The 26572-nt window shown below is 37.1% G+C and overlaps 3 protein-coding genes across 3 annotated transcripts; all 3 read right to left on the reverse strand.

Annotated features, from left to right (window-relative positions):
- Window positions 1–7772: 7772 nt before the first annotated feature.
- On the reverse strand, window positions 7773–8990 carry LOC111901903 (disease resistance protein RPV1-like). Its single transcript, XM_023897759.1, has 2 exons — window positions 8899–8990; window positions 7773–8760 (listed from the first exon to the last, which is right to left on the reverse strand). The coding sequence occupies exons 1-2, from the start codon at window positions 8988–8990 to the stop codon at window positions 7773–7775; spliced, it is 1080 nt and encodes a 359-aa protein (XP_023753527.1).
- A 13484-nt stretch (window positions 8991–22474) lies between these two features.
- Window positions 22475–24942, reverse strand: LOC111901902 (disease resistance protein RPV1). Its single transcript, XM_023897742.3, has 2 exons — window positions 24804–24942; window positions 22475–24535 (listed from the first exon to the last, which is right to left on the reverse strand). The coding sequence occupies exon 2, from the start codon at window positions 24442–24444 to the stop codon at window positions 23962–23964; it is 483 nt and encodes a 160-aa protein (XP_023753510.1). The 5' UTR covers window positions 24445–24535; window positions 24804–24942; the 3' UTR covers window positions 22475–23961.
- LOC122194382 (toll/interleukin-1 receptor-like protein) lies at window positions 24800–25282 on the reverse strand. Its single transcript, XM_023897758.1, has one exon. It carries the CDS (start codon window positions 25280–25282, stop codon window positions 24800–24802), a length of 483 nt encoding a protein of 160 aa, XP_023753526.1.
- Between the last annotated feature and the right edge of the window lie 1290 nt (window positions 25283–26572).

The raw sequence follows: 26572 nt of genomic DNA on the forward strand, positions 1-26572 counted from the left end.
GAGATCGAGCTTAAGCTACAGATCAAGTAGGAGGAGGAGTCCCGGGACAGGGACCAGAGTCCAGTACAGTTGCAGCCGGTGACGAAGCGGACTAAGCCTGCTAATACCAGAGTTGGGGTCCAGAAGGGCCGCAGTTTTGGCAAGTGTGGTAAGAGTCACGAGGGTTCATGTCGTTTGGGGATTTGCTACAAATATAGCAAAGAGGGGCACGTGGCGAAGGATTACCCCCAAGGGGTTCTCGGTTTGCTTCCATTGCAACCAGATCGGCCACAAGAAGGCCGAATGCCCTCAGCTTGTTCAGGGATCATCCCAAGGATCTACACCTACTACTATGCGTGCTTCTGAAAGTCGGCCAATGAAGGCCGAGACACCGAGGGTTCGTGGGAGAGCCTTTCAGCTGACAGCGGAGGAAGTCCGTGCAACACCTGATGTTATGGCCGATATGTATTCTGATTGTAGTTCTTTTGAGATATTTTGTGCTTATATTATGATTGTGTATAGGTACTTTTCTTGTGATTTATGTACCTACTTTGGTGTTATTTGACTCGGGTGTGAGTCGATCTTTTGTGTCGATAGCCTTTAGTCGTCACATCAGTATTCGACGTGAAGCGTTGAGTTGGCCTTTGAGGGTTTCTATAGCCGATGAGCATGCGGTTTTTGCTATAGACGTGATCCGTAAGTGCACCCTAGAGATTTTTGGTGTGAAGTTTCCTATAGATCTGGTACCGATCGCTATGGGTGATGTCTGTGTCATAGTGTGCATGGACTGGTTGAGCCGCTTTGGAGCGGTGATAGACTGCGAGCGATAGTTAGTGACAATACGAGGCCCTAATGGGGGAGTACTTACGGTGTACGACAAGGGTACTAGATCTGGATCAGCCTTCTGCTTGCTGCCAGAGCGAGACAGAGTTTACAACAGGGTTGTGTAGGTTTTTGGCTTATGTGATGGATACACAGGCTACTGCAGGGAGACCGAGTTCTATTTTCGAGATCCCGATAGTGTGCGAGTTTCTAGATGATTTCCCCAAGGAGTTGTTGGGTGTGTCTCCTGAGAGGCAGGTAGAGTTTCTGATCGATTTGATGCCGGGTGCAACGCCTATTACCAAGGCACCCTACCGCCTTGCGCCACCAGAGAGTCAAGAATTATCCTCACAGCTCCAGGAGCTGCTGGGGAAAGGGTTTATCAGGCCGAGTAGCTCGCTGTGGGGAGCTTCAATCCTTTTTGTTAAGAAAAAGGACGGTTCACACTAGATGTGCATTGATTACCGGGAGTTGAACAAGTTGACGGTCAAAAAACGTTACCCACTTCCAAGGATCAATGATTTCTTCGATCAATTGCAGGGGCGTCTTGGTTTTCTAAGATCGATTTGAGGTCTGGGTATCATCAGATGAGAGTCTAAGAGGAGGATGTCCAAAAGACGGACACTTTAGGATGCGTTATGGACACTATGAGTTCATGGTGATGCCTTTCGGGATCACCAACACACCGAAAACATTCATGGACCTCATGAACCGGGTGTGAAGGCCTATGTTGGATCGATCGGTGATCGTGTTCATCGACGATATCTTGGCGTATTCGAGATCTAGAGAGAAGCATGAGGAGCATCTGAGAGAGATTCTTGGTGTACTAAGATCGGAGAGACTGTATGCCAAAATTTCCAAGTGTGATTTCTGGTTACGAGAGGTCTAGTTCCTGGGACACCTCATTAATCAGAATGGTATTTTGGTCGACTCGACCAAGATTGAGGCAGTTATGGACTGGGAGGTGCCGGATCCCCCACCGAGATCAAGAGTTTTTTGGGGCTGGCCGGTTACTATAGAAGATTTATCAGAGATTTCTCCGAGATTGTCGTCCCCCTCACCAAGTTGATCCGAAAGGGCGTTACTTTTATTTTGGGGTCCCGAGCAGCATACCTCATTTGAGACTCTTTGTCGGAGGTTATGCGAAGCCCCGGTGTTAGCCGTTCCGTAGGGAATAGAGTGTTTTTTGGTTTATTGTGATGCATCCATTATAGGCATGGGAACGGTACTGATGTAGAAAGGGCACGAGATAGCATACGCATTGATGCAGTTGAAGCCTCATGAGACGAGATATCCCATCCACAATTTAGAGCTGGGGGCGGTGGTGTTCGCCCTCAAGATCTGGCGTCTCTATCTGTACGGGGTTCGATGTACCATATACACAGACCACAAGAGTTTGAAGTATCTTATGGATCAACCCAACCTGAACATGAGACAGGGGAGATGGTTGGATGTGGTGAAAGATTATGACTGCGAGATCATGTATCATCTAGGCAAGGCTAACGTGGTAGCTGACACCCTGAGCCGCGGAGCAGAGAGTACCCCGATCCAAGACGTGTGTATGAGGATGACAGTGACGACTCCATTCTTAGATATCATTCGAGAGGCCTAGGCGGAGGCCGTGAGACCGGAGAACCGCAAGAGGGAGCGGGTGACTGGATAGGTGTCCGAGTTTGTGACGGACAACCGAGGGCTTATGATGTTTCGAGGGCGGATATGGGTGCCCTATACGGGCGGAGCACGGCGTATACTAATGGAAGAGGCGCATAGATTGAAATTCTCGATCCATCCCTGGGCCACTACGATGTATTTAGACCTGAAGAGAGACTACTGGTGGCCCTGTATGATGAGGGATGTTGCTTGGATAATCGAGAGGTGCTTGACCTGTCTTCAGGTTAAGGCCGAGCACCAACATCCTCATGGAAAGTTGCAGCCACTAGAGGTTCCCCAGTGGAAGTGGGAAAAGATTTCCATGGATTTTATCACCAAGTTGTCAAGGTCCGCACGGGGTGTCGACGCGATTTGGGTGATTGTAGACCGGTTGATGAAGAGCACTCATTTTCTTGCTATCATTGAGAGTTCTTCTACAGAGAGGCTGGCTGATATATATGTGAGAGAGGTGGTAGCTCGGCATGGAGTGCTGACATCGAGAGTGTCAGATCGGGATGTAAGTTTTACTTCCAGATTCTGGAAGACGTTTCATGAAGAGTTGGGTACGCAATTGCATTTTAGCTCAACCTACCACCCACAGACAAACGGGCAGAGTGAGCGGACGATTTAGACGCTTGAGGACATGCTTCGAGCATGTGTTATGGACTTTGGTGGAAGTTGGGACACATACCTGCCGTTGGCTTATCTTTCTTCCAAAAACAGCCACCATTCCAGTATCGATATGCCTCCTATTGAGCTTCTTTATGGAAGGAGGTGTCGGACTCCTATCTGTTGGGGAGAGGTGGGGCAGCGAGTAATGGGTAGCACTGAGATAGTGCTCAAGACGACCGAGTAGATTCAGCAAGTCAGACAGAGGTTACTAACGACTCAGAGTCGCCAGAAGAGTTATGCGGACAGGCGACGATCCGAGCTTGAGTTTCAGGTTGGAGATTTCATTCTCCTGAGGGTATCCCTAGAGGTGGCAATCATTTCATGTCGTGTCGAAACACTAAACAGGTTGAAAGTGCACGACCCTAACCTGACCCATTTAATTAACGTGTCGTTTCGTGTCAACCCATTTATTTTCGTGTCGAGTTCGTGTCGGGTTTCGGGTTAGGGATATACTTTGAAATATGTCGTCTCATGTGAAGTTAAAATATTGATCATGTTGAAAAAGTTGGAGTTAGGTAGGAAAAAAAGGAAAAACTAATAGTTTGGAGGCAGAATAGATGAAGTCATAGCAACTTCAGATGACAAAACTAAAAGAGTGTGAGTTGGGGAGGCGGATGACAAGGTCATGAGGATGTGAGGGTGGTGAAAGAGACTAGGAAGTTTGGGAGAGAATGAAAAAACTGAAATGAAATCTTTATCTAGACGGCTAAGTCATTTCAACATTACAAAACAATTCAATTCAAAGGTTTTCTTTTGCTTATGGTTTTGGTTTTGTATCATTCTAGATTACTTAAATAATTCAAAAAATGTGCATATAAATAAACAGGTCATTTTCGAGTCACATTCGAGTTGAAATTCTCAACCCTAACCTTAACCATTTAATTTTTGTGTCGTGTCATGTCAACCCATTTATTTAAACGGGTTGAAATATCTTACCCAAAACCGATTATTTTGTGTCGGGTTTCGTGTCGTGTCAATTTTTCCCACCTCTAGGTATCCCTGTGGAAAGGGGTGATACAGTTTTGGAAGAGGGGCAAGCTGGGGCCCCGATACATCAGTCTTTCAGGGTGACAGCCAGAGTGGCTAAGGTAGTGTATCATTTGGAGCTACATGCGGAGTGGAGCCAGATTCATAACACCTTCCACATATCCTAGTTGAGGAAGTGTGTAGCCGATGAGATGACATTGGTACCACTAGAGGATATTCAGGTGGATACGGGCCTAAATTATATTGAGAGACCAATCGCAATTGTGGATCGAAAGGTGAAGATTTTGAGGAACAAGGAGGTGCCATTGGTTCAGGTTCAGTGGCAACATTGGAAAGTGTCCGAGATGACTTGGGAGTCGGAGTCAGAGATGCGGGAGCAGCATCCAGAGTTATTTGTGAATCATAACTTCGAGGGCGAAGTCTGATCCTAGTGGGGGAGAATTGTAACATCCCGAGTCCAGGTATGCCTTGTGAACCTTGATCATTTGAGTTCTTGTCTCATTTGGCCCTTATTATAAACGAGTATGCGGGGTGTACCTGAGGCGTACGCTTAACGTACTCGTCAGCATGCAAGTGACGGGGAGACCACCTAGTACGTTAGACGTACCCATGGGTATGTTGGGCATACTAGGCCCAGAATAAAAACCCTAATCTAGGGTGATTCCCCTATTTAAAGGATATGATGGACTCATTTCTAGCCACCATTCTCAGACAACAAACCCTAAGTGTGCCCTAACCCTCGTTTTGGAGCTTGTGAGTGTATTTATGAGCCTTTGAGAGCTCTTGTGTGTTCCTGAAGAGAAGAGAAAGACTTGAAGAAGAAGGAGTGGGAGTCCAAGCTTCTAGATCTGAGCATAGCCGAGTTGGAAGCTTCTTATAGAGGTATAAAGCTTAAAACTATACCTCTCTTTTGTTATGAGCATCCTAATAGAGCATTTTGGGGTTTTGTCCCAAAAAGGTGGAGGCTTGATGAGATCTTGAACTCCAGAGACTAGGACCTCCCCCTTTTAGACATATGAGTGGTGTAATGTCATAAAAATCCAATATTGGTCGTTGGAATCGCTCCGTGCATGAGTTATGAGCCCCTTGAGACAAAAGAGTGCATATTTTGAGGGTTGGTGACCATTTCAGCCATGAAAAGGCTTAAAGTCATTGACTTTATGGGTTAAGAGATATTAGAGAGTTGGATCTACAATATGAGCCAAGGTCTTAACTGTTTAAGACCAAATAAGTGAGAAAGAGGAAACTGGAGAGTACGCTGGGCATAACTTCCAGTACGCGCAGCGTAGGGTCCCGCATCCCCGATGTCTGCTTGGCAGCCGAGTACGCCCAACATATAGATTGAGTACGAGCAACGTACTCACTGCCATTGACTTTTGTTGACATTTAGGGTTTGGTCAAATTGTGGACTATTAAGCCTATGGAGGGATAAAATATTCCTTTACCCTTCTGTGAGTTTGTAGACGGGTTTGTCTAGCTTCTTGAGGATCATTATTAATTAGGTGAGTCTTCTCACTATACGTACCATGAGTGGTATCATTATGTGACTGAGATGTCTTATGTGCTTATCTGTGTATTGAGATATCCTGCTATTTCTTTGTGATATGCATGATGTGTTTTGTATTGAGTTGAGGGACCAGTGGGTCCAACTGAGTTGTGGGACCGGAGAGTCCCACTGAGACACATTGACTGGTGGGTCTTATTGAGTTGAGCCTCGAGTGTCTAACAAGTTGTGTGTGGTATTTTGGGGAACTCACTAAGTCTTGTGCTTACCGTGTTATGTGGTATGTGTTTCAGGTAGTTCCGAGGATCGCGGGAAGGCGCCGACATGATTGTACACACTAGCGAGAGATGATTTTATGATTATGGGATTGTGATTTACATTGTGGATTGTTCAAATTTTAGACACTTGTGATTTTGATATTGTCAAAATGAGTTTTGTTGTGTTTTGAAAATGAAAATAAAATTTTTTTGAAAAATTACATCGTTACACATGTGGCAAACTTAGGATTTATTTATTAGAAGATGTAGATTATATTTATTAGTTTGGAAACTAAACTATATAAATAAATTCAAAAATAGTTCATTTGTTTAAAATATAAAATCAACGCTAAATTGGTAAATTAAACAAAACCTAGTGTTTGTTTAAAAGTTAACCCGTCTAACCTTGTGAGGACCATTTTGTAAGAAACCTTAGTTGGAAGGTTAGTTTGAAAGTTTTAGAAGAGACTTCCTAGTTATGAGAGTGCCTAAGCACGGGTAGAGGAATCCAACATCATCGGTGTCGGCGTCTGCGGACGGAGTGTCTGAGCGGGGAAAGAGGAGGCTGAGGAATGCAATGCGGATGGTATCGTTTCAACGCCCGATTGAGGAATAAGGATGGAACTTAAATGCTATATGGGTAATGCAGGGCAATGTTGCCTAAATTCCCAATTTTCTCTCCTTACTTTCTTTTCTCCTCTTTTCTTTTCTCTGCTACAACTCGAGAACTAGGCGTTAGTTAGTCGTAAAATGTTGAAAAGTTAGTCATAACACCTTCTCGTCTTTACCCATTTGAATGGAAAATGAATTTGAAGAAAGGGAAAGGAAGAAGAGGGCGATTTCAATGCTTGAGGTTGGATCTAGAATTGCACATGGAAGTATTATTGCTAGGAATTAATTACAGCTTAAGAAAGGTATAATCTCCCTTCATGTTATTTATAACTTCGATCAAGGTTTTGGTGACCACAAATCTAAAAGCATCCCATTAAGAATGTTTAGATGATACGTCTAATGAGTTTTAGTTAGTAGATCACTAGTATACTCTCATTCTTCTCATCCATGGCTATTTTTTTAGTGGTTTTTGGAAGCGCTTCGAAGCTACAACAATTGGGGATTCCATCTAAGTTTAACACAACATTGGGAAGATTTTGAAGCTTATATAACTTTTTTGGAACTTGATTCACTTTTTTGATGTTCAAATGATGGGATCATCATACTTTAGTCACAAATGCTCATGTAATTATGTTTTGAAATGATTTCCAAACTAAATTAGAATATCATTTGATTCAATAGAAGCCATTTCAAAATAATGTGGATGATCTATTGTAGCTTAACTTGGACTTCAGATTATCCGGTAACAATGGCATCAGGATCATTGTCAAATAAATGGTAACAACCTAGCACCTGCAGTAAGAAAAAGGGAGTGATGAAAAAAAATTAAAAGGTACATAGCTATTTCTTGCATTTATCTCTAACGGTTTAACGTTTTTGCATATCAGGATTATACACATAATTTAAAACTGACAGTGCACGAAAATAAAATTTCACCCGTTGGATCTGTGAAGACTGGCCAGTTTTTCAAATTGGATAAGGCTCCAATCTTAACAAAAATGATGAATGGATACTCAATGAAACCATGTTTAGAACTATATCAAGGATTCTTCTTGTATGTATAGTACACTTTATTGTATATAAATATAATTTGTTTATTTTTAGCTTATGATTTACTTATTGTCAGATCAATGTCCATTGAAATCAAAGTAAGATGCATGACCACTAGAAAACAGAGAAAGTACCTGTTACAATAGTTCTTTGTAAACTGGATTTCCCAGGTATTTTGAGCTTCACAAAAATCATCCCAGCACTATGTAACATGACATTTTGTGTTCTTGGATTCGTATCTATGATGCAAAACCAGATGACTGAAGAAGCCCTCTCGACCCAATAATACAAAGACCTTTCAACAAAAGAATACTATGTGGAAAATGTCTTATGATTTTACCTTCTATATCTAACTCTTTTAAGCAATCCAAACTTCCATGTTCTTCAGGCATTTTCTCAATCCCAATACAATAGCGGAGATGGAAATCTTTTAGACATTTCATCCTACAGATGCTTATCGGGATATTCTGTAATAACTTACAGTTTATTATGATTAGCTTCAGTAAAAATTCTAATTGGCCATGATCCTCGGGTAACTTCTCAAGCAACGAACAATTATGAAGGTTAATATGTTTCATCTGTTTCAACATACAAATGCTATCTGGAAGATGTGTAATCTTTGCATGCGACAACTCTAGCTTTTCCAGCAGTTTTAATCGGCCAAACTCCTTGGGTAACTTCTCCAGCAACAAACAAGAAAACAGTTCTAGAGATTTATGATGTTTCAACATACAAATGCTATCTGGAAGATCTTTAATCAATGTACAAAACAAAGTCAGATCCTCTAGACGTTCTAACCCACCAAGATCCTCAGGTAACTTCTCAAGAAACCAACATGATATAAGCTTTAGAGATTTAAGATGCTTCAGCATACACATGCTCTCTAAAAGAAGGTTAATCTTTGTAGACAAGAAAATCAGCTCCTCAAGACATTCTAACTGGCCGAGGTCCTCAAGCGCCTCTTGAATACTGCCTTCTAGTTTAAGCTTCCTTAAACGTTGTAACCCACAAATGCTTCCTGAAAGCGTCTCAAGGTTCGTGCAAGCACATATACCTATAGAAATAAGCTTCTCAAGATTTATAGTAAATGAGTAGCGATCTTCCTTATAGAAATAACTAAACCGAAAGTTTGGCAAGTCATTGTCGGGGTGAAGAGGGCATCGTTCTAGGGACTTTGCGACCACATGTAACTCGGTTAAAGGAACAACCTCAAGTGATTCCTCCACACTACAAGAAGCATCGCCCTTTAGATTAAAAAAAATCTCTAAACCTCAAGCAACCACTTACGTCTAAGTAGTAAGATTTTGTAGACATCCAATGGGAGTGTGAAGTTCTACTAAATAAGAACATGCTTTAAGATCTAACCTCTCTAGATTTGGAGTCAACCTAAGGTCAAGGGTTCTCAACTTTGAATAACTAATTTCGAGATTAATGAGATTTTCACATACATTGGCCATGTGAAGTTCTTCTAAATAATAACAATTTTTAAGATCCAAATACTTAAGATTCGGAGTCAGTCCAATGTCAAGGGTCCTCAACTTTGACCTTGACAGTAGTAGTAGTTCGAGATTTAAACATCTACCCGACATGTGAAGTTTTATCAAATCGAAGCATTTGTCAAGTAATAACGTCTTAAGATTCCGAGCATGCCCAAGGTTAAGGGTCCTCAACCCTGACATACTGATGTCAATAGACATGAGCTTCAAACAACCAATGGGAACATAAAGTTCTACCAGGTTGGAACTATTGGGTTATGAGCATTCTAACACTCCTAAGTGTACATGCAACCCTAAATACCTTGGATCTATTTTTTCTATATTATATATGCAAATATGAATATTCCAAGGTATTACCCTATCTAGCATACAATCTTTTGATACTTGGGTAATATAACAAGTTAGAATACATACCTCTTGATGTAGCTTGACTCCATGAAGCTCGAGAGCCTAATGCCCCAAGTGTAACACCTCAAATGAATCACACAACATCACATGCACATGGAATAACTTAGAGAGAAATGATACACTTCATGAAATCGGCTAGCCCTCACCATTCCTTCATAGTCTCTCATGGTGGCCAATTTTGACAAGAATAAGATGCTTATATAGTGTGTCACAATTAGGGTTACACCATGTAAACCATAATTGTCATGGCCTTTCATTTCCATGATCCATGGGTACAAAAACACCATGGAGCATCCTATGGGTTTTAGCCCAACTTGATAATGTTGGGTTATGAGCATTCTAACACTCCTAAGTGTACATGCAAGCCTAATAAACCTTGGATCTATGTTTGTCTAAAATTCATGCAAAATATGATTTCCAAGATTCATAATCCTATCTAGCATACATGGGGAACTTTTAACTTAAAAGATGGCAAGAATAACATACCTTGTTGATGATTTGATTCCTTGAATACCTTGAGAGCCTAGCACACCAAGTATGATGCCTCAAATGCTTCACACAACACCAAATGCTTTTGGAGTAAACTTGAGAGAAATAAGAACACTTCTATTTTTGGCCTTGCCCTCTTGTATTCTTAGTGTAGCCGAAAATGGGGAGTATGATGCTCTTTATATAATGTGTTACAATTAGGGTTACACCATGTAAACGCTAATGTAACACGACTCTTCATTTCCATGACCCATGGGTTTAAACTCCATGGAGCATCCTATGGGAGTTAGCCCAAATTGATAATCCATGGAGCCTTTAGCCCACTATACAAGTTATGAATGATTTACATAATCAACCCATATATTTAATTGGTTATCTTTTGATCACTTAATTAATTCTAGATTAATTCTTGATCAATACTAATTAAATAATATTATTAATATATTAGAACTCATAATATATTAATAAAAAATAAGTGTTATTTCTCTCATTTTAGTCTATCCAAATGCATGATGCCATGCAACCCAAATGGACCATGCCAACCGGGTCAAGTACATACCAGAAATAGTTATGGACTTAGACACCTTATCCTACAGTTACCCACTTGGATTAGTCTAATAACTATAACTGCAAGTATGAATTCAGGAACCGATTAGCAATCGTAGCTCTTTCAAGGTCTCTCAGAACTGAGAAGATGATGATGCGCCATTTAAGATAAGTGATCATATAATCCTATGTTCCAGATATCAGCCGGACAAATACATGGAACAATATCTTACTTATTGTCCAGCAGTTTGTTTCCCGATTTCCGATTTGTTTGACATAGAAATAAATTGAACACATCAATTAGGTTCTGACCGGGGCCGGTACATAGGTCAAAACAAAATCATCGAGGGACCCATATATCGCTTCTAATCCAAGAATGAACAGATAAACTTCGACTCATATGCTTGTTCTACTACTTATTGAATCATACATAAAAGTATGTTTTATAACATTGAGTTACCAATGCGTTTTCATACAATCAATGCATAACCAACTCATAGGCAACAAATCATATCTCTCGGTTTGAAGACTTATATGATATTACCGTCTCACGATCACTCGAGATAAATTCCATGAAGTGATACCAGTGAGCGTGGGTTGAATCTAATACTCAGACCTTATGAGCACTCATGAGTGTTGTAGCACCTCCTTGTCCAACATCTTAGACCTCTATAATTCAACCCATGACCGTCTTGATTCATATCTACTTCCAACATATGCCGAGTGTGGATTGTTTGAATAACTTAGTCATTCAGGAAGACTGACTTAGTTATTCTGGAAGTCAAAACATGCAATGTGAAACACAAGAATAAATGAATATAATATGGTATCAAACCCTATGAATATAAATAGAACACCTTTTATTTATCACCATATTGATTACTCATTATTCATTGTTTCGGGTTTTATGAACTTTATACTTGAATTAAAAACACTAGTTGTCTCATGCTCCAAGCATGTTCACTAAGTTTTTCAAACAATAGTTTTGCCATACACCAAGTATACACTCTATGTTTGTCTATGATCCTCACTCTATGAAATAAAGCAATTGAACATAATTTCAATGATTCTAATTTCACACTCCCAAATCTTTATCGAAAAATGTAAGAATTCCAAATTCCTATCATTTATTTGATTTTTAAACTTATATGCACTACCCTTTTGTAATGTACAAAGTCACAAAGACTTGTCACCTGTCATTACAGGGTATTCCAATGGATATCAATTCCATGGAAACGAAGTCTCAAAGTACACTGTTCTGAACATCATCCTTGCATTAAGTTTTCTAATCTTACCCAGATAACTTCTATCTATGGAGACAACTCCATATTCCCATTTTGACTATCACTTCTGAACAAGAGTTACCTCCTTTCAGAATATGTCAATTAGGTCCTTCTAAAAAATTTAACACTATACTTCTAATTGTCCTTGAGCAACCAATCTGTGGTAAACCTTAGATTGTCCTCGACAATTGCTTAATCATTTTAGTCATATCCAGTTCTAGTACTTTTCCCTCTTAATGCTCTGGGCATTTGGAAAATTTAGAACAGATAAATCTTATAGCACATGCAATTAATTCTATAACCAAAGCATATGGGACACGATTCATAAATACATGATACTAGACTAGTCGTTTGCTATAATATTTCTATTTCTATTTGCCAAGTTCTCATAATTCAGATTATCAAAATGGATGCCGTAATCATAATCGAATTTTAGAACGCAAATAATAGACCCACATATAGAATTTCCTTATGTTGAGCCATTCCAACATGAAACTCATATACATATCCTTGATTAAATATGATTAAAACCACAATCTAAGCTTTTAGAATTGAAGTGAAGTATAATTTCCTCTCCCTTAATTATAGTAAAACAACTTTTTCCCAATTGAAACCTTTTGTTTTCTATAATTAACATTGATAACTTGCAACACTTATTATAATTATCATGCTCCCACTTGCATGATGATTATTAACATGAAGCTTATGCTCCCACTAGCTTTGACATGTACTCAGAAATCTACAGGACTTCTAGAAATCAATACTTTATTAACCTTCTTACCAAAGTTCATATTTCTGATACGAGATTCGTTGATACAAATTTATCAAAATAATACACCTTTCTTTAGATTGCACACATGTGTGTGTCTAAACAATTTCAGAACTATGAAAAGGGATGTTGTAATCATATTCTCAATTGTTTATACCTTTGACATTTCTCACAAGTCCATGTTAGTGTGCCGGTTAACTACACATGCTCTACTAACGAATTTGAGAATGCAAATGTCACAATTGCTATCTAGTTAAAATCTACTTAGTGAAAGTGTTTCCTCACCATCATTTTCATGAATCGGAAAGAAACCTTATGAAACTTAGATTCTATGGTGTATGTGTTCCTATCCATGTGAATTTTGTCAAAACCATAATCACAAGACAAGGTTAGTGACAAATCCAAACTCTTATGGATTGAACTTGTGCAGTCTTAACTTCTTGCCATCTGGAAGCTCAAGGGCCTGCCATTGCTTCCAAGTTGTTATGCAACCAGTTGAGAACTCTCATAACTCATATGCAAAGCCAACTTTAACTGGAATGGGCACAGAAATAGGAATATGCCAACACGATAGGCTATAAACCTCAAGTCGTGTGCAAGTGATAAACTATAGGTTTTTCCTTCTTGATTAGATCTGGAAGTATTTCGAAGATCTTTAAGACTCCTACTGCCCTCTTGACATATAAGACTCACTTGCCAAATTTTCAAGAGATAGTGCAAATTCTCTATCAAGACAAACACTTCACACAATTGGCCTTAAGTTGGTATGTGCTTTATCCAAAACATCACAACTTACCAATTTCAAATGTACAAGAGTGGGACACACTTTACTCTTACATTTGACTAGTGTTATAAACCTTTCTTTAAGATATGTCACTCAAGTTACAATCTTGGAGTATGACTCTAGGAATTGTTTTTGGAACGAAGTTTAACTCATCTTCTTGATTTAACCATTTTAGTAACTCTTGATTCCTCTTCTTAGCCATATGAATGAACTAAGATATCGTTAGAGGACCAATTGTAACATGGTTTCTTAATCATTAAGATGAACACATAACATGATACTTAAGTACTCTCCCATCTTTTCAGATATGAGAAAATTTTATCCTTCTGCCTAATTTGATTCTTCTCATCCGTCCTACCATACACTGAAAAAAAATTTCCAATGATTCAGAATTATACTTAACCTTGTAAGTAAAACCATATTTACTAAGCCTTAGTAAATCATGATGAATAGTCTTATCAACCTTTTGTGGTGCACCTTGATCAGTGTATACGAATGTGTACTCGATCCCTTAGTCCTTCACTTGACTCACATATACATGTGAACAAGTAACTAGTCTTAATTTTTCCAAAGCTGAAAGTTCTCATTCATCATACTGTACAACTTGTATGATTCCAAGTTTCTATGCAACTGAAAACTTGGGTAATGAGAAGCTATCCTTATTTGGTAAATTTAGACCCTACCACAAACGAAAAGAATCAAATTCACATTTCCATTATTGTTAGAAACATATAAAGATCAAATTTTCAATTAAAGTCATTGCAAGGAGATATAAACTAAAATAAAATAAAAAAATTTTATTTATTTATAAAGATGTGGAAAAACTTTTCCTTACAATGCAACTTAAAATGGAAAAAAAAAACTATGCTATTACATGTTTTCTAGCAATCTATCATAACCCCTAAGTAGTAGCTCAAAAATCTGATCTTCAAGCATGCAATAGAAATCCATCTTCGTGATCAGATTCAACATACTCTTCCTTTAAGTTTCCTTTCCTTTGCTTGATCCTTTCAAACATCAAAATGTAACTTAATCACATCATGTATTGATAATCAACCATTAGGAACTTAACAGAGTTAGATAGTGGGCTTACCTGAACCAGAGTTAACCTTTTGATTTTTCTTTTCTTCCAGATCCTTCAGGTAGCTAGGGCAGTTTCGCTTCCAATGCCCTTTTCCTTCACAATGAAAACATAGAGACTTTTTGGGAATGGTGCAACAGGCTATTCCAGACTTAAATTTTCTCTTTACCTTCCGGTCAACAGGGTTGACCAAGGCTGATCCCTTTCCATTGGGAAGAGAAAGTTTTTCTGGACTTCCAATGTTACCATTGTCCATGTCCATGGAAGTTTGAGAAGTAGATCTTCCACCTATATTTACATGACTATTGCGCCAAATCATTTCTGATTCAACAACAATAATGAGAAAGATCTATTAGGGTCATGTCGAGATCTGTCACATAGTAGTCTTTAATAAACTTACTGTATGACTCAGGAAATGACTGAAGGACCCTGTCAATAGCCAACTTCCTTTGAACAATGACACCCAAGATTCTCAACCTGTCAATGTGTGACTTCATTCCTAAGACATGAGTCCACACCGGTCTTCCATCTTCATGTTTCATTGCTAGTATGGCTTGAGTGACCTTGAATTTTTCAAGTCTTTGAGCTTGTGGGTCAGGGAGAACAATTGGAGGAGGAGGAGGAAGAGAAGTATGGTTTCCATGAGCCAAACTCAGGAAGTCATCTTCATTAGGAAAGCTTGTTTCATAAGATTTGGGAAGATCAATGTTTTCTGAACCAGACATCTAAAATGGGAGAAATCCAAGTTAGTTGATTAAAATCCTTAATATAACACCCAATTTGAAATATTAAAGCTAGTACCCAACACAATATTTTATAACTTGGAAGAGGGATGCCGTAATCCAAGCTATAGAATATTTGAAGGTAGGCGAATGACGATTCACCAATTTGCACCATAAAAACGAAATATAAACTACTTGGTTTTAATTGGTCTTTAGAAATTCCTAGATTCTTTGAGATTCAATGAACTTTTCAAAGGCATGTTTCAATCTCGAGTGTGCCCTCCAAATTTTGTGACTGGGATACTGAGGATCACAAAACGAGGTGTGAAGTATCCATGCAAATTACTTGGTACCCTTAATGTTAATCACTCAATCGATGTGCCGGTTAACCACACACGCTCCACCGACCTATGATAAACCTTAAGTCACCCTTTACCTACCTTGTTAAGTCCAAGTTAGTGTGCCGGTTAACCACACATGCTCCACTAACGACTTTGACAAAGTGCAAAGTGTAATTTCATGAGATAGCACCTTATTCACATTTTCCTAAAGTAACTAAGATTTGGAATTTAATAAAACATTTAGTTACTTTATAATAATCCTTATACTTTTAATGAGAATTTTATAAGTCCTTGTCCTACCCGTTCGGCTAACGAACCTCCACCAGTCAAGGAAGCGGTGGGTGAGAGTGGACACCCATTAAGCTGCCATTTTATAGGCAACAGTCAACCCATATATTTAATGAGTCACATTTTGATCACTTAATTAATTCCAAATTAATTCTTGATCAACACTAATTAAATAATTTTCTTAATATATTAGAATTTATAATTGCTATCTAGTTAAAATCTACTTAGTGAAAGTGTTTCCTCACAATTGCTATCTAGTTAAAATCTACTTAGTGAAAGTGTTTCCTCACCGTCATTTTCATGAATCGGAGAGAAACCATATGACACTTAGATTTTATGGTGTATGTGTTCTTATCCATGTGGATTTGTCAAAACCATAATCACAAGAGAAGGATAATGACAAATCCAAACTCATATGGACTGAACTCAATCTGAATTTCTTGCCTCCAGGCAGCTCAAGGGCCTGCCATTGCTTCCAAGTTGTTATGCAACCAATTGAGAACTCTAAGAACTCATATGCAAAGCGAACTTTAACTGGAATGGGCACAAGAATAGAAATATGTCAACACGATAGGTTATAAACCTCACGTCGTGTGCTAGTGTTAAACTACAGGTTTTTATTCTTGATTAGATCTTGAAATTCTTTTCATGATCTTTAAGAATCCTACTTTCCTCTTGACATATAAGACTATCTTGTCACATATTCAAGAGATAGTGTGGATTCTTTATCAAGACAAACACTTCACACAATTGGCCTAAGTTGGTCTTTGTTTTATCCAAAACATCACAACTTAACAATTTCAAATGTACAAGAGTAGGACATTTTTACTCTTATATTTGACAAGTGTTTTAAACCTTTCTTTAAGATATGTCACTCAACTTACAGTCTTGGGGTATGACTCTAAGACTTGTTTTGCAACGAAGTATGACTCATCTTCTTGATTTAACCATTACAACAATTTAAGATTCCACTTCTTAGTCATAAGAATGCACTAAGATTTCCTTAGAGGACAAATTGTGATATGATTTCTAAATCATTAAGATGATCACAAAAGCTGATACTAAAGTACTCTCCCATCTTTTCAGATTTGAGAAACTTTTATCCTTCTTCCTAATTTGATTCTTCTTATTCGTTCTGCCATATAATCGAAACTTTTCCATTGCTTCAGAATTATACTTAAGCCTGTAAGTATAACCATATTTACTAACTTTAGTAAATCATGACGAATATTCTTATCAATCTTTTGTGGTGGAATTGACTAGTGCACAAGAATGTGTACTTGATCCCTTAGTTCTTCACTTGACTCATATAAACATGTGAACAAGGAACTAGTCTTAGTTTTCCAAAGCTGAAAATTCTCATTCATCATATTATACAACTTGTATGATTCCAAGTTTCTATCCAACTGAAAATTTGGGTAATTAAAAGCTTTCCTTATTTGGTAAATTTAGACACTACCACAAATGAAATGATCAAATTCATATTTTCAATATTGCTAGAAACATACAAACATCAAGTTTTCATAAATGCCATTGCAAGGAGATATAAAATAAAGTAAAACAAAGTTTTATTTATTTATAAAATGCGGAAAAAAAAACTTTTCCTTACAATGAAACTTTGAATAAAAACTATGCTATTACATGTTTCCTAGCAATCTATCATAACTCCTAAGAGTAGCTCAAGAATCTGATCTTCAATCATGCGATAGAAATCCATTTTCGCGGTCAGATTCAACATACTATTTCTTTAAGTTTCCTTCACTTTTCCTTTGATTCTTCAAACATCAACATGTGACCCAGTCACATCATGTAATAAGAATCTCAGAATAGAGCCTTAACTAAGTTAGATAGTGGGCTTTACCTGAAGTAGAGTCAAACTTCTTGACTTGATCAATCTTATGATCTTTCAGGTAAATAGGCAGCTTCGCAATCAATGCCCCTTCCTCTGGCAAGAGAAACATATGGACTCTTTGGAAATGGTACATGGGACTATCGTATACTTTCCTTTCTCTTTACCATTTGGTCAACCGAGTTGACTATGGTCAATCCCTTTCCTTGGGAAGAGAAGGCTTTTTTAGATATCTAATGTTTCCATTGTTAATGTCCATTGGGAAGTTGATCTCCTTATCAAATTTGCTTTACTAGTCCTCAAATCATTTCTGATTCAGCAGCACCAAGCAAATAGATAAGATCATTAAGGGTCTTGTCATAGTCTGTTTCATAGTAGTCCCAAAGGAACTCACTATGCGACTTAGAGAGTGATTGAACATCCAACTTTCTTAAGACTTTGACACCCAACTCTCCTGGCTTGTCAATATGTGACTTTATCTCCAAGATGTGAGCATGCATAGACCTTGCGTGCCAATAGGGCTAGAGTGACCTTGAACTTGTGGGTTAGAGAGAATAATTGGGGAGGTGGAGGAAGTGACATTCCAAGAGATTTGGGAAGATCATAGATGTCTGAACTAGACATCTTTTGGGAGATATTCAAGATAGTTGATCCAAAGTCCTTAATATAACACCCAATATGAAATATTAAGGCTAGGACCCAACACAATATTTTATAACTTGGAAGAGGGATGCCGTAATCCAAGCTATAGAATATTTGAAGGTATGTGAATGACGATTCACCAATTTTCACCATGAAAACGAAATAATTTAATTAGGTTTTACTTGGATTTGAAACTCCTAGATCTTTTAGATTCATTAAACTGTTCAGTGGTATGTTTCAATCTCGAGTGTGCCTTTTAGGTTTTGTGACTGAGATGCCAAGGATCACAAAACAAGGTGTGAAGTAAGCATGCAAATTACTTGGTACCCTTAATATTTACCCCTTAATCGATGTTCCGGTTAACCACACGCGCTCCACCGATACTATGATAAATATTAAGTTACCCTTTGCCTACCTTGTTAAATCAAGCTAGTGTGCCGGTTAACCGCACACGCTCCACTAACCGACTTAAACAAAGTGCAAAGTGTAATTTCATGGATTAGCACCTAATTCACATTTTCCTAAAGTAACTAATATTGAGAATTATAAAAACATTTTAGTTACTTTATATTTTCATTAATACTTTTAATGAATGGAGAAATTATAGTCCTTTTCCTACCTGTTCGGCTAACAACCCTCCACCAGTCAAGGAAGCGGTGGGTGAGAGTAGACACCCATTAAACTGCCATTTTATAGGCAGTAACCTTATACCCCCTTATAGACCGGCTTCGTGAATGAGGCCTACTAATGGTAAGACGACTTGCTCTTATACATATATATAAATATTATTAACTTATAATATTATAAAGTATAAGGGTTGAATTTTAACTTTTAAAATTCTAAGGGCTTAACTTGGAATTAAAGTATTAATAAGGTAAAACTTTTCAAATTCCAAAACTTGAGGGCAAGTTTTGAAACTATTCAAAACTATTCAATTTCCATAACTTATATGTTTAAAGTAGTTTTAATCCAAAAACTCTTCAAGTTCCATAACTTGAGGACAAGTTATGGAAGACTTTAAACTATTAAAAGAATGTGACTTTTCTTTATTCATAACCTATGGAAATATTTATGAGTTTTATGAATATTAAATGTGACTTTTCATATAACTTGAGGACAAGTTACAAAAACACATTTTAGAATCAACTCTTAGATTAATTTGGATTGAAAACAACAATTTCACATAACTTTTCTATTAATCTAACAGACTCATAAGAACAAGATAATTCAAATCAAACTTTTTCAAGTTATTAGCCTAATCCTTAAACTAATACAAAACATGAATCTATTGACAATTATCTTTGAAATTGGATTAGAATGAACATTACCACATCAAAAACAGGTTTATAGGTTCAAAAACAGCTTAGGTTAATGATTCTAGTCCAATTCCAGCCTGAAAAGTCAAAAATATGTTGTCTGGGGGTCCTACACGTCGAGTGTATGAACCTACTCAACGATTAGGGTGAGTTTCTTCATGGACTCGGCGAGTCCAGTGCCCAGACAGCCCAGAAATCGATTTTTCGGCATTTTTCAGCACTTTGCATCAAGTATAATTGAAAACAAGCCTAGGCTCTGATACCACTGTTGGGTTATGAGCATTCTAACACTCCTAAGTGTACATGCAACCCTAAATACCTTGGATCTATGTTTTCTCTATTATATATGCAAATATGAATATTCCAAGGTGTTACCCTATCTAGCATACAATCTTTTGATACTTGGGTAATATAACAAGTTAGAATACATACCTCTTGATGTAGCTTGACTCCATGAAGCTCGAGAGCCTAGTGCCCTAAGTGTAACACCTCAAATGGTTCACACAACACCAAATGCACATGGAATAACTTAGAGAGAAATGATACACTTCATGAAATCGGCTAGCCCTCACAATTCCTTCATAGTCTCTCATGGTGGCCGATTTTGACAAGAATAAGATGCTTATATAGTGTGTCACAATTAGGGTTACACCATGTAAACCCTAATTGTCATGGCCTTTCATTTCCATGATCCATGGGTAGAAAAACACCATGGAGCATCCTACGGGTTTTAGCCCAACTTCATAATCCATGGAGCATTAGCCCACTATACAAGTATGGATGATTTACACAATCAACCCATATATTTAATTAGTCTCGTTTTGATCACTTAATTAATTCCAAATACAATCTTGATCAATACCAATTAAATAATCTTCTTAATATATTAGAACTTATAATATATTACCAAACACTAAGTGTTATTTCTCTCATTTTAGTCTATCCAAATGCATGATGTCATGCAACCCAAATGGACCATGCCGAGTCGGTTCAAGTACATACCAAATATAGTTATGGACTTAGACACTAATCCAACAGGAACATCCTCCAAGGGTCAGCGTCTCGAGATTTGGAGTAAGTCCAAGGTCAAGGGTACTCAACATGGAACCACTGAGGTCAAGGTATTTGAGCTTGTTAAGAACCTAGCATATATAAGCAAAAAAAACAAGATTTGGAGTAAGCACAATAACTCTACCTTTCTGTAACATACACATTTTGAAATCGTGTTTTAAGTAAATAATATTATGAAATATTATGTGAATTTTAATGTTGAGTTCTAACAGATAGTTTTTACTAGAAATGAAGTAAAACTATGTTTAGAATCACTCATAGAATATTGGAAGTCTTATGAGATTCCAATTAAAAGCCAAATAGTGAAATATAGAGAAAATATAAAATTTGAAATAAGTAAAATTTTATTATTGAAATTTTTAGATAATCTCGTTAGAAACATTTAGGCGAAAACCTCATCGAAATCCGAGTTGTAACGAAGAAGTTATGACCAATCGAAGATCCGCGACAAAACCGGCACGGCGCCGAATGACGTAAAAAGTGAGTTTTTGATAAACTAATTTTTAGCCTTAGTAATCTAAATGAAAGTCGTAGTATTCGTTAAACAGAGAAGTTTGATAAAAAGAACGCCAAAATCTGACTTCGTATGACGAAGTTATGATTTTTCGAAGTTTCAGCTTAGCAGTAGACAGCTAAAAACTCGAATTTTAGATTGAGTGATTTTTAGCTGAAACACCCTAAATGAGAATTGAAGGCTCATCATTAGTAGTACAACGGTGAAATGTATGACGAAAACGGACATCGGATTAAGAAGTTATGAATTTTTAACAGAATTTCCTGTCCCGGTCTGTTAAAAATGATAATATTAAAATTAATGTCAAAATTAGTCGACGAAGTCTAAACAAAAGTTGTAGAGCATAATTTTAGCTACGCATGCATATAAAGAACTTAAAAAAATGGAGCCTGTATGAGAAAGTTATGGATTTTAGAAGATTTGGGCTCAAATTCCGAGAAACTTCGCATGAACAGTGCCGACCACCGCGATCAGCCACGTATCTGACGTCGATGAGTCATGCGTGCACGTATCACCGGTTCCTCGCATGTCCGATGCATGCCGCTTCTGTATTCGACCGATGTCGTGACCAGTAGCCTTCCGACGCCCGCCTCGTGTCGCCTGCCCCTCGTATCCGAGGCGCGGCCCAATCCCCGTTCGACGCGTGCTCTCCACCTGTCCGAGCCTCGCATGCGCGCTAGCTCTCCTTTATCGCTTCATGTCCTTAGCTCCAACAGCCACGTGCCTCGCTGACTCCTCCTTCTCAGTCGAACTCCGGATCTCCTCCCCTATAAATAGAGGGCCTACGAGACCTCTTGGGTAGTTTGAGAAATTTGGCACTTTCACCCTCCTTTTGATATTTTTACTATTCCGACTTCCCCCGAAGCCCCGATACTGATTCGAAAGCCCGAAACACGCCCGAGACACCCGAGAAGCCCGAAAAAAAATTATCTTTTCGGTTTTGAAGCTCTATCTTCGCAGAGCCCGGTTTTCAACGAAGAAAGTGATATTTAGAGCCGAAGTGCTGCCTAAATTAATATTTTAGCCCCCAATTATTTCACAGTGATTTTAATATATAGGAACAATTGTATGTTATATGTTATATGTGCTATGTGCTTTTTAGTGTTATTATTCCGGGTTATTTTTATTCGCTATTTTTAATAGCAAAGAAATACCATTGACCATGTGATCAGTGAAAGGACTTAGATTCACGTTGGTATCGGTATGTAGCCTCTGGCCCTGTAGAACATGTCTCCGTAAGAGAATGATTACTATTCTATGGTATTGGCAGAAGGTTAGACAGGGCTATAAGCCAGAAATCTACCAAAATGTTAATCCGAAGTTGTATGTCTTCTGTGCCATTTGGGCCAAAGCTTTATTGATGTATATCAAGCATGGAAATTTTTATGTGTCATTGATTGTATATCTTTAAATCAAATCAATGATTGATATGGAATGTTTGTCACATGATTCACATATGCCCTTGTTGTTCCTTGTCCCTCTTTGCTTCTGCCATATTAAAGTATATATATGGCATAACGTTATATTGTATCTATTATTGAACTCACTAAGCGTCACCGCTTACCCTCTCAATGTTTAACAAATTGCAGGAGATAAGCATCCAGTATAGTTATATACTAGTAGAAGATTTTTGAATAGTTTGAAACTATTGTATCAATAGAAGCTTATGAATAGTTTGAAACTATTGTATTTTGCACTCCCATATGTATAAAACTATAGAATCCTGGGAAGTTACGTAATATATAACACTTTAAAATAGTCGGTTTGTATCCAGTAGTTTGTAACCTCTTTATCAATGTAAAATATTGTTTTTTATGAATATGCAAGTAGCATGTTTTGGAGTAACTAAATTGTCAAGTATGAAAGTTTGGGTCTTTCATAAATACGAAAGTGAGGGTCTTTCACTTTCTTTCTCCCCCTTCCCAAAGTTGTAAAATTTTGCAGTCAACCATCTCAAGTGTAATAAGATTATCTGCTTGAAATGTTTTGGGTAAAGAACTAAAAGGGTAATGCTTCAAATCCAGATATCGTAAAGCTTTTGGAATCTCTGGACTGATCATTGTATTAAATTCCCAACACTGCAAATGATCTCCCATATCCATTGAAATAAATCTAAGTTCCTTCATCTTTCTAAGACCTTTTATAATTATGTGCGGATTGAGCTTCCCATTTTAGAATTTTATAAATCTTGTTGCTTTGGTACCCTGTAATCCAAATGAAGTCACCATGAAACTTGTGTAGCAAAAAAAATTATCATGTTAACCTTTTCCAACTTACAAATAAACTTGATCCTTACCAAATCGTTAGCCAGTATATCTTCGATTCATCACTAATCCACAAACGACTATGCTTATAAGGCTTATCCGAATACATGCGACGAACAATATTCCTGCCCATTTCTTCAATATGGTCGTGCATTCCCACACATAAATTATAATTAGAAATAGTTATGAGAGATTTTTGCTCAAGAACTCTTAAACCATTTCTAGCATGGAATCCACAACTTTCAAGCACTTTGATTGTTACCTCCTTCGTCCGACCTTTCAAAATGCATGCAACATCTAGGAAAATTTCCTTGTAATCCTCCTCTAGACCGATATAGCTTAATTCTAATTTTTTCAGAGTTTCTGTTAATGGAATCATTTGAAGTCTTTTTACGGCATCTATCCATTCAAGCTCATTTCTACCACAGAGAAACGAACTCAAAACTCTAAGTGTTAATAGAAGACCAGATGCATAACGTACAACTTCTCTTGTTAGATTATCATACCCTTGAATTGGAATATCTCTACCAAATGCATACCTACTAAAGAGGCAAATACTACTTTTTTAATATGATAACAGATTGATGTCGTGTATAAACTGCACACTGTGTGAAACCAGCACTTGCTCATCTCTTGTTGTGATGATAATTCTACTTCCCGGCTTAAACCAATTTGGATCGCCTACTAATTCCTCAAGTTGGTCGACATTATCCACATCATCTAGAACAACAAGAACCCTTTTATCATGCACCATCCTCTTAATCATGTGTTTCCCATCATAAACACTGCTTACTCTGATGCCTTTATCATTTAAGACGTCCCGAAGGACTTGTTTTTGCAAAGACTTCAAACCGAACAAAGAAGCATTTGAAACTTCCCTCACATTCTCCACGAAGCTTTTACCTTTGAACTGAAAGGATATTTGATCAAAAACAACTCTTGCCAAAGTCGTCTTCCCACCACCTCCCATCCCATTGATCCTAATCATGCGAAGATCATCAAAACCAGTTCCTAAAGATGATACAACATCTTTGATCCGAGTCTCCATTTCCACTAATTTTTCATCAATTGTGAAACTAATGGATCATAACTCTAGTGAAAGCTCTTTAACTATTTTTTGGATGAATTTTGCTTCATGCCTGTATATCAAAGCAGATTCAATTAGCATACTCAAAATCCAACATGGCCAACTACTTTGAGATATGTAGCAAATGTATATGAAGTAATAATATAGTCCTACAATCATATTAAATTGATGTTTATTCATTCCAAAAAACTGATAATTGTAGTTTAAATTTGACAATCCAATGTAAGATCCTATGTACGAGCTTCTTAAATTCAGTGTAAAAGTAGATCAGAAAGAAACAAAATTACAAGCATATTACATAGATCTGATGAAAGAATTACCCATCAGTAGTGTTCTTTAACTCCCACCCAGCAAGATCAGCTGCTTCTTTAAGTGCCTCCCTCCATTTCCCAGAAGCCTCTTCCATTTTGTGCTTGGAAAAGGCTTCTTCAACTGTCCTACTGTGTCTGCGGACTTCAGATGGCTCAACATCATAGAAGATAGGGTAAGCAGTATGCTCTGTAGTCTGGTGACATTTCATTATCTTCATAAGCTCATCTAAGCACCAAGAAGAAGAGGCATAGTTCTTGGAGAAAATAATGATGTAAAATTTGGACTCTTCAATCGATCTGATGAGCTCATCACTGATCCTTTTCCCTTTCTTGATTCCCTCATCGTCCTTGTATGTGTGAATGTTTTTCTGCTGAAGAGTGTAATAATGATTATCCACAAAGCTCGAACGAGTGTCTTCGCCCCTAAAACTCAAAAACACATCATACTTAAAGTTGTTGCGGATGGATGAAGTTGAAGAATATGGCATTGAGGTATGCTTGAAGGATTCTTTAAAAATCAAATCTTTGGAAAGAGTTTCTGGGATACAAATGCAAACTGACTTGGATGAGAATATGAGATGAATTAACTTACAATCAAGAGAAAGAGCAGAAAGAAAAAGGTGTCTGAACGTGATGTGCTTGTTTGGAAGACCTTTGGAATATAGTGGAGAAAACAAAGATGCTTTTTGGTCAGAAGAGAAAGGACAATTATTACTTATTTAAACAATTTAAAAAACTAAAGAAACTTTCATGTTTCATCCACTATTTATTTTCCTTTGAAGTTTGGAGATGACTATTATGCTTTATATGCAATTTTTTTTATGTAATTCTTTTATTCCAAAAATGATTGTTCCATATATTTTGTATACTTCTTACCTGATAAATCAAAATCTTTTTGTCACATGTCTTCTGCTCCTTCACTTGGACACATGACATTTTTCTAAATTTTTGAATTTTCTATTTTCCATTTGTCATTTTATTGTATTTTTCATTTTATTAGATTAAAACTCCACATTTAATATTTAAGGTAATATATATGTAAGGTATTTATTAGAAAGGTTTATATATGTAATGTATTTAATGTATTAAAGCCTCATTAATTTTAATAATTTAAAATTTTTCTCATTTTTCTTATAAATTCTAGCTTCTTAAACTGTTAAAATTTCATATTTAATTTTTTTAAAATAAACTTATGTAATACATGGGTCTCACACCTATTTTCTTAATAATTAAAAAAAAGTGACACTGGTTTATTCTCCTAAAAATTGATACTGTTTTTTCATCAATATTGTAAGTAATTTGCATTCCAAAAATATGATAGATTTCTATTATAGTTTCACATTCATTAAATCCAAAATAAATATCTTATTACTTACACATATAAATATCTAATTGTTTTTAAAAGTATTAAAAAAAGTTATATTATTCTATTTTGTAGATACCTTCTAAAATTATTTTAAACAATTTGAAGTTGATATGTAGTTGTAGGATTTGGCCTGTTGCAGTCCAATACCAACTATCCACTGTCCCATCAACCAATCAACATTAGTTCCCTTCTCAATTCTCTTTTTATTTTCTTTTTTGATTGTGAGTTCCTTATGTTAAGTACACAAGTCTTGTGATTTACCAAAATAATAATAATAATAATAATAATAATAATAATAACATGATCTATGAAAAGTAAATCTGTTAAATATTACAACATTAGATTACTTTGAAGTTTTCAACTTCATTTAAAACACAAGTATATAATTCATATCTAAATAATATATTTTTCT

This window comes from Lactuca sativa, chromosome 4 (assembly GCF_002870075.4).
Source record: "Lactuca sativa cultivar Salinas chromosome 4, Lsat_Salinas_v11, whole genome shotgun sequence".
In the NCBI taxonomy this organism is placed as follows: Eukaryota; Viridiplantae; Streptophyta; class Magnoliopsida; order Asterales; family Asteraceae; genus Lactuca; species Lactuca sativa.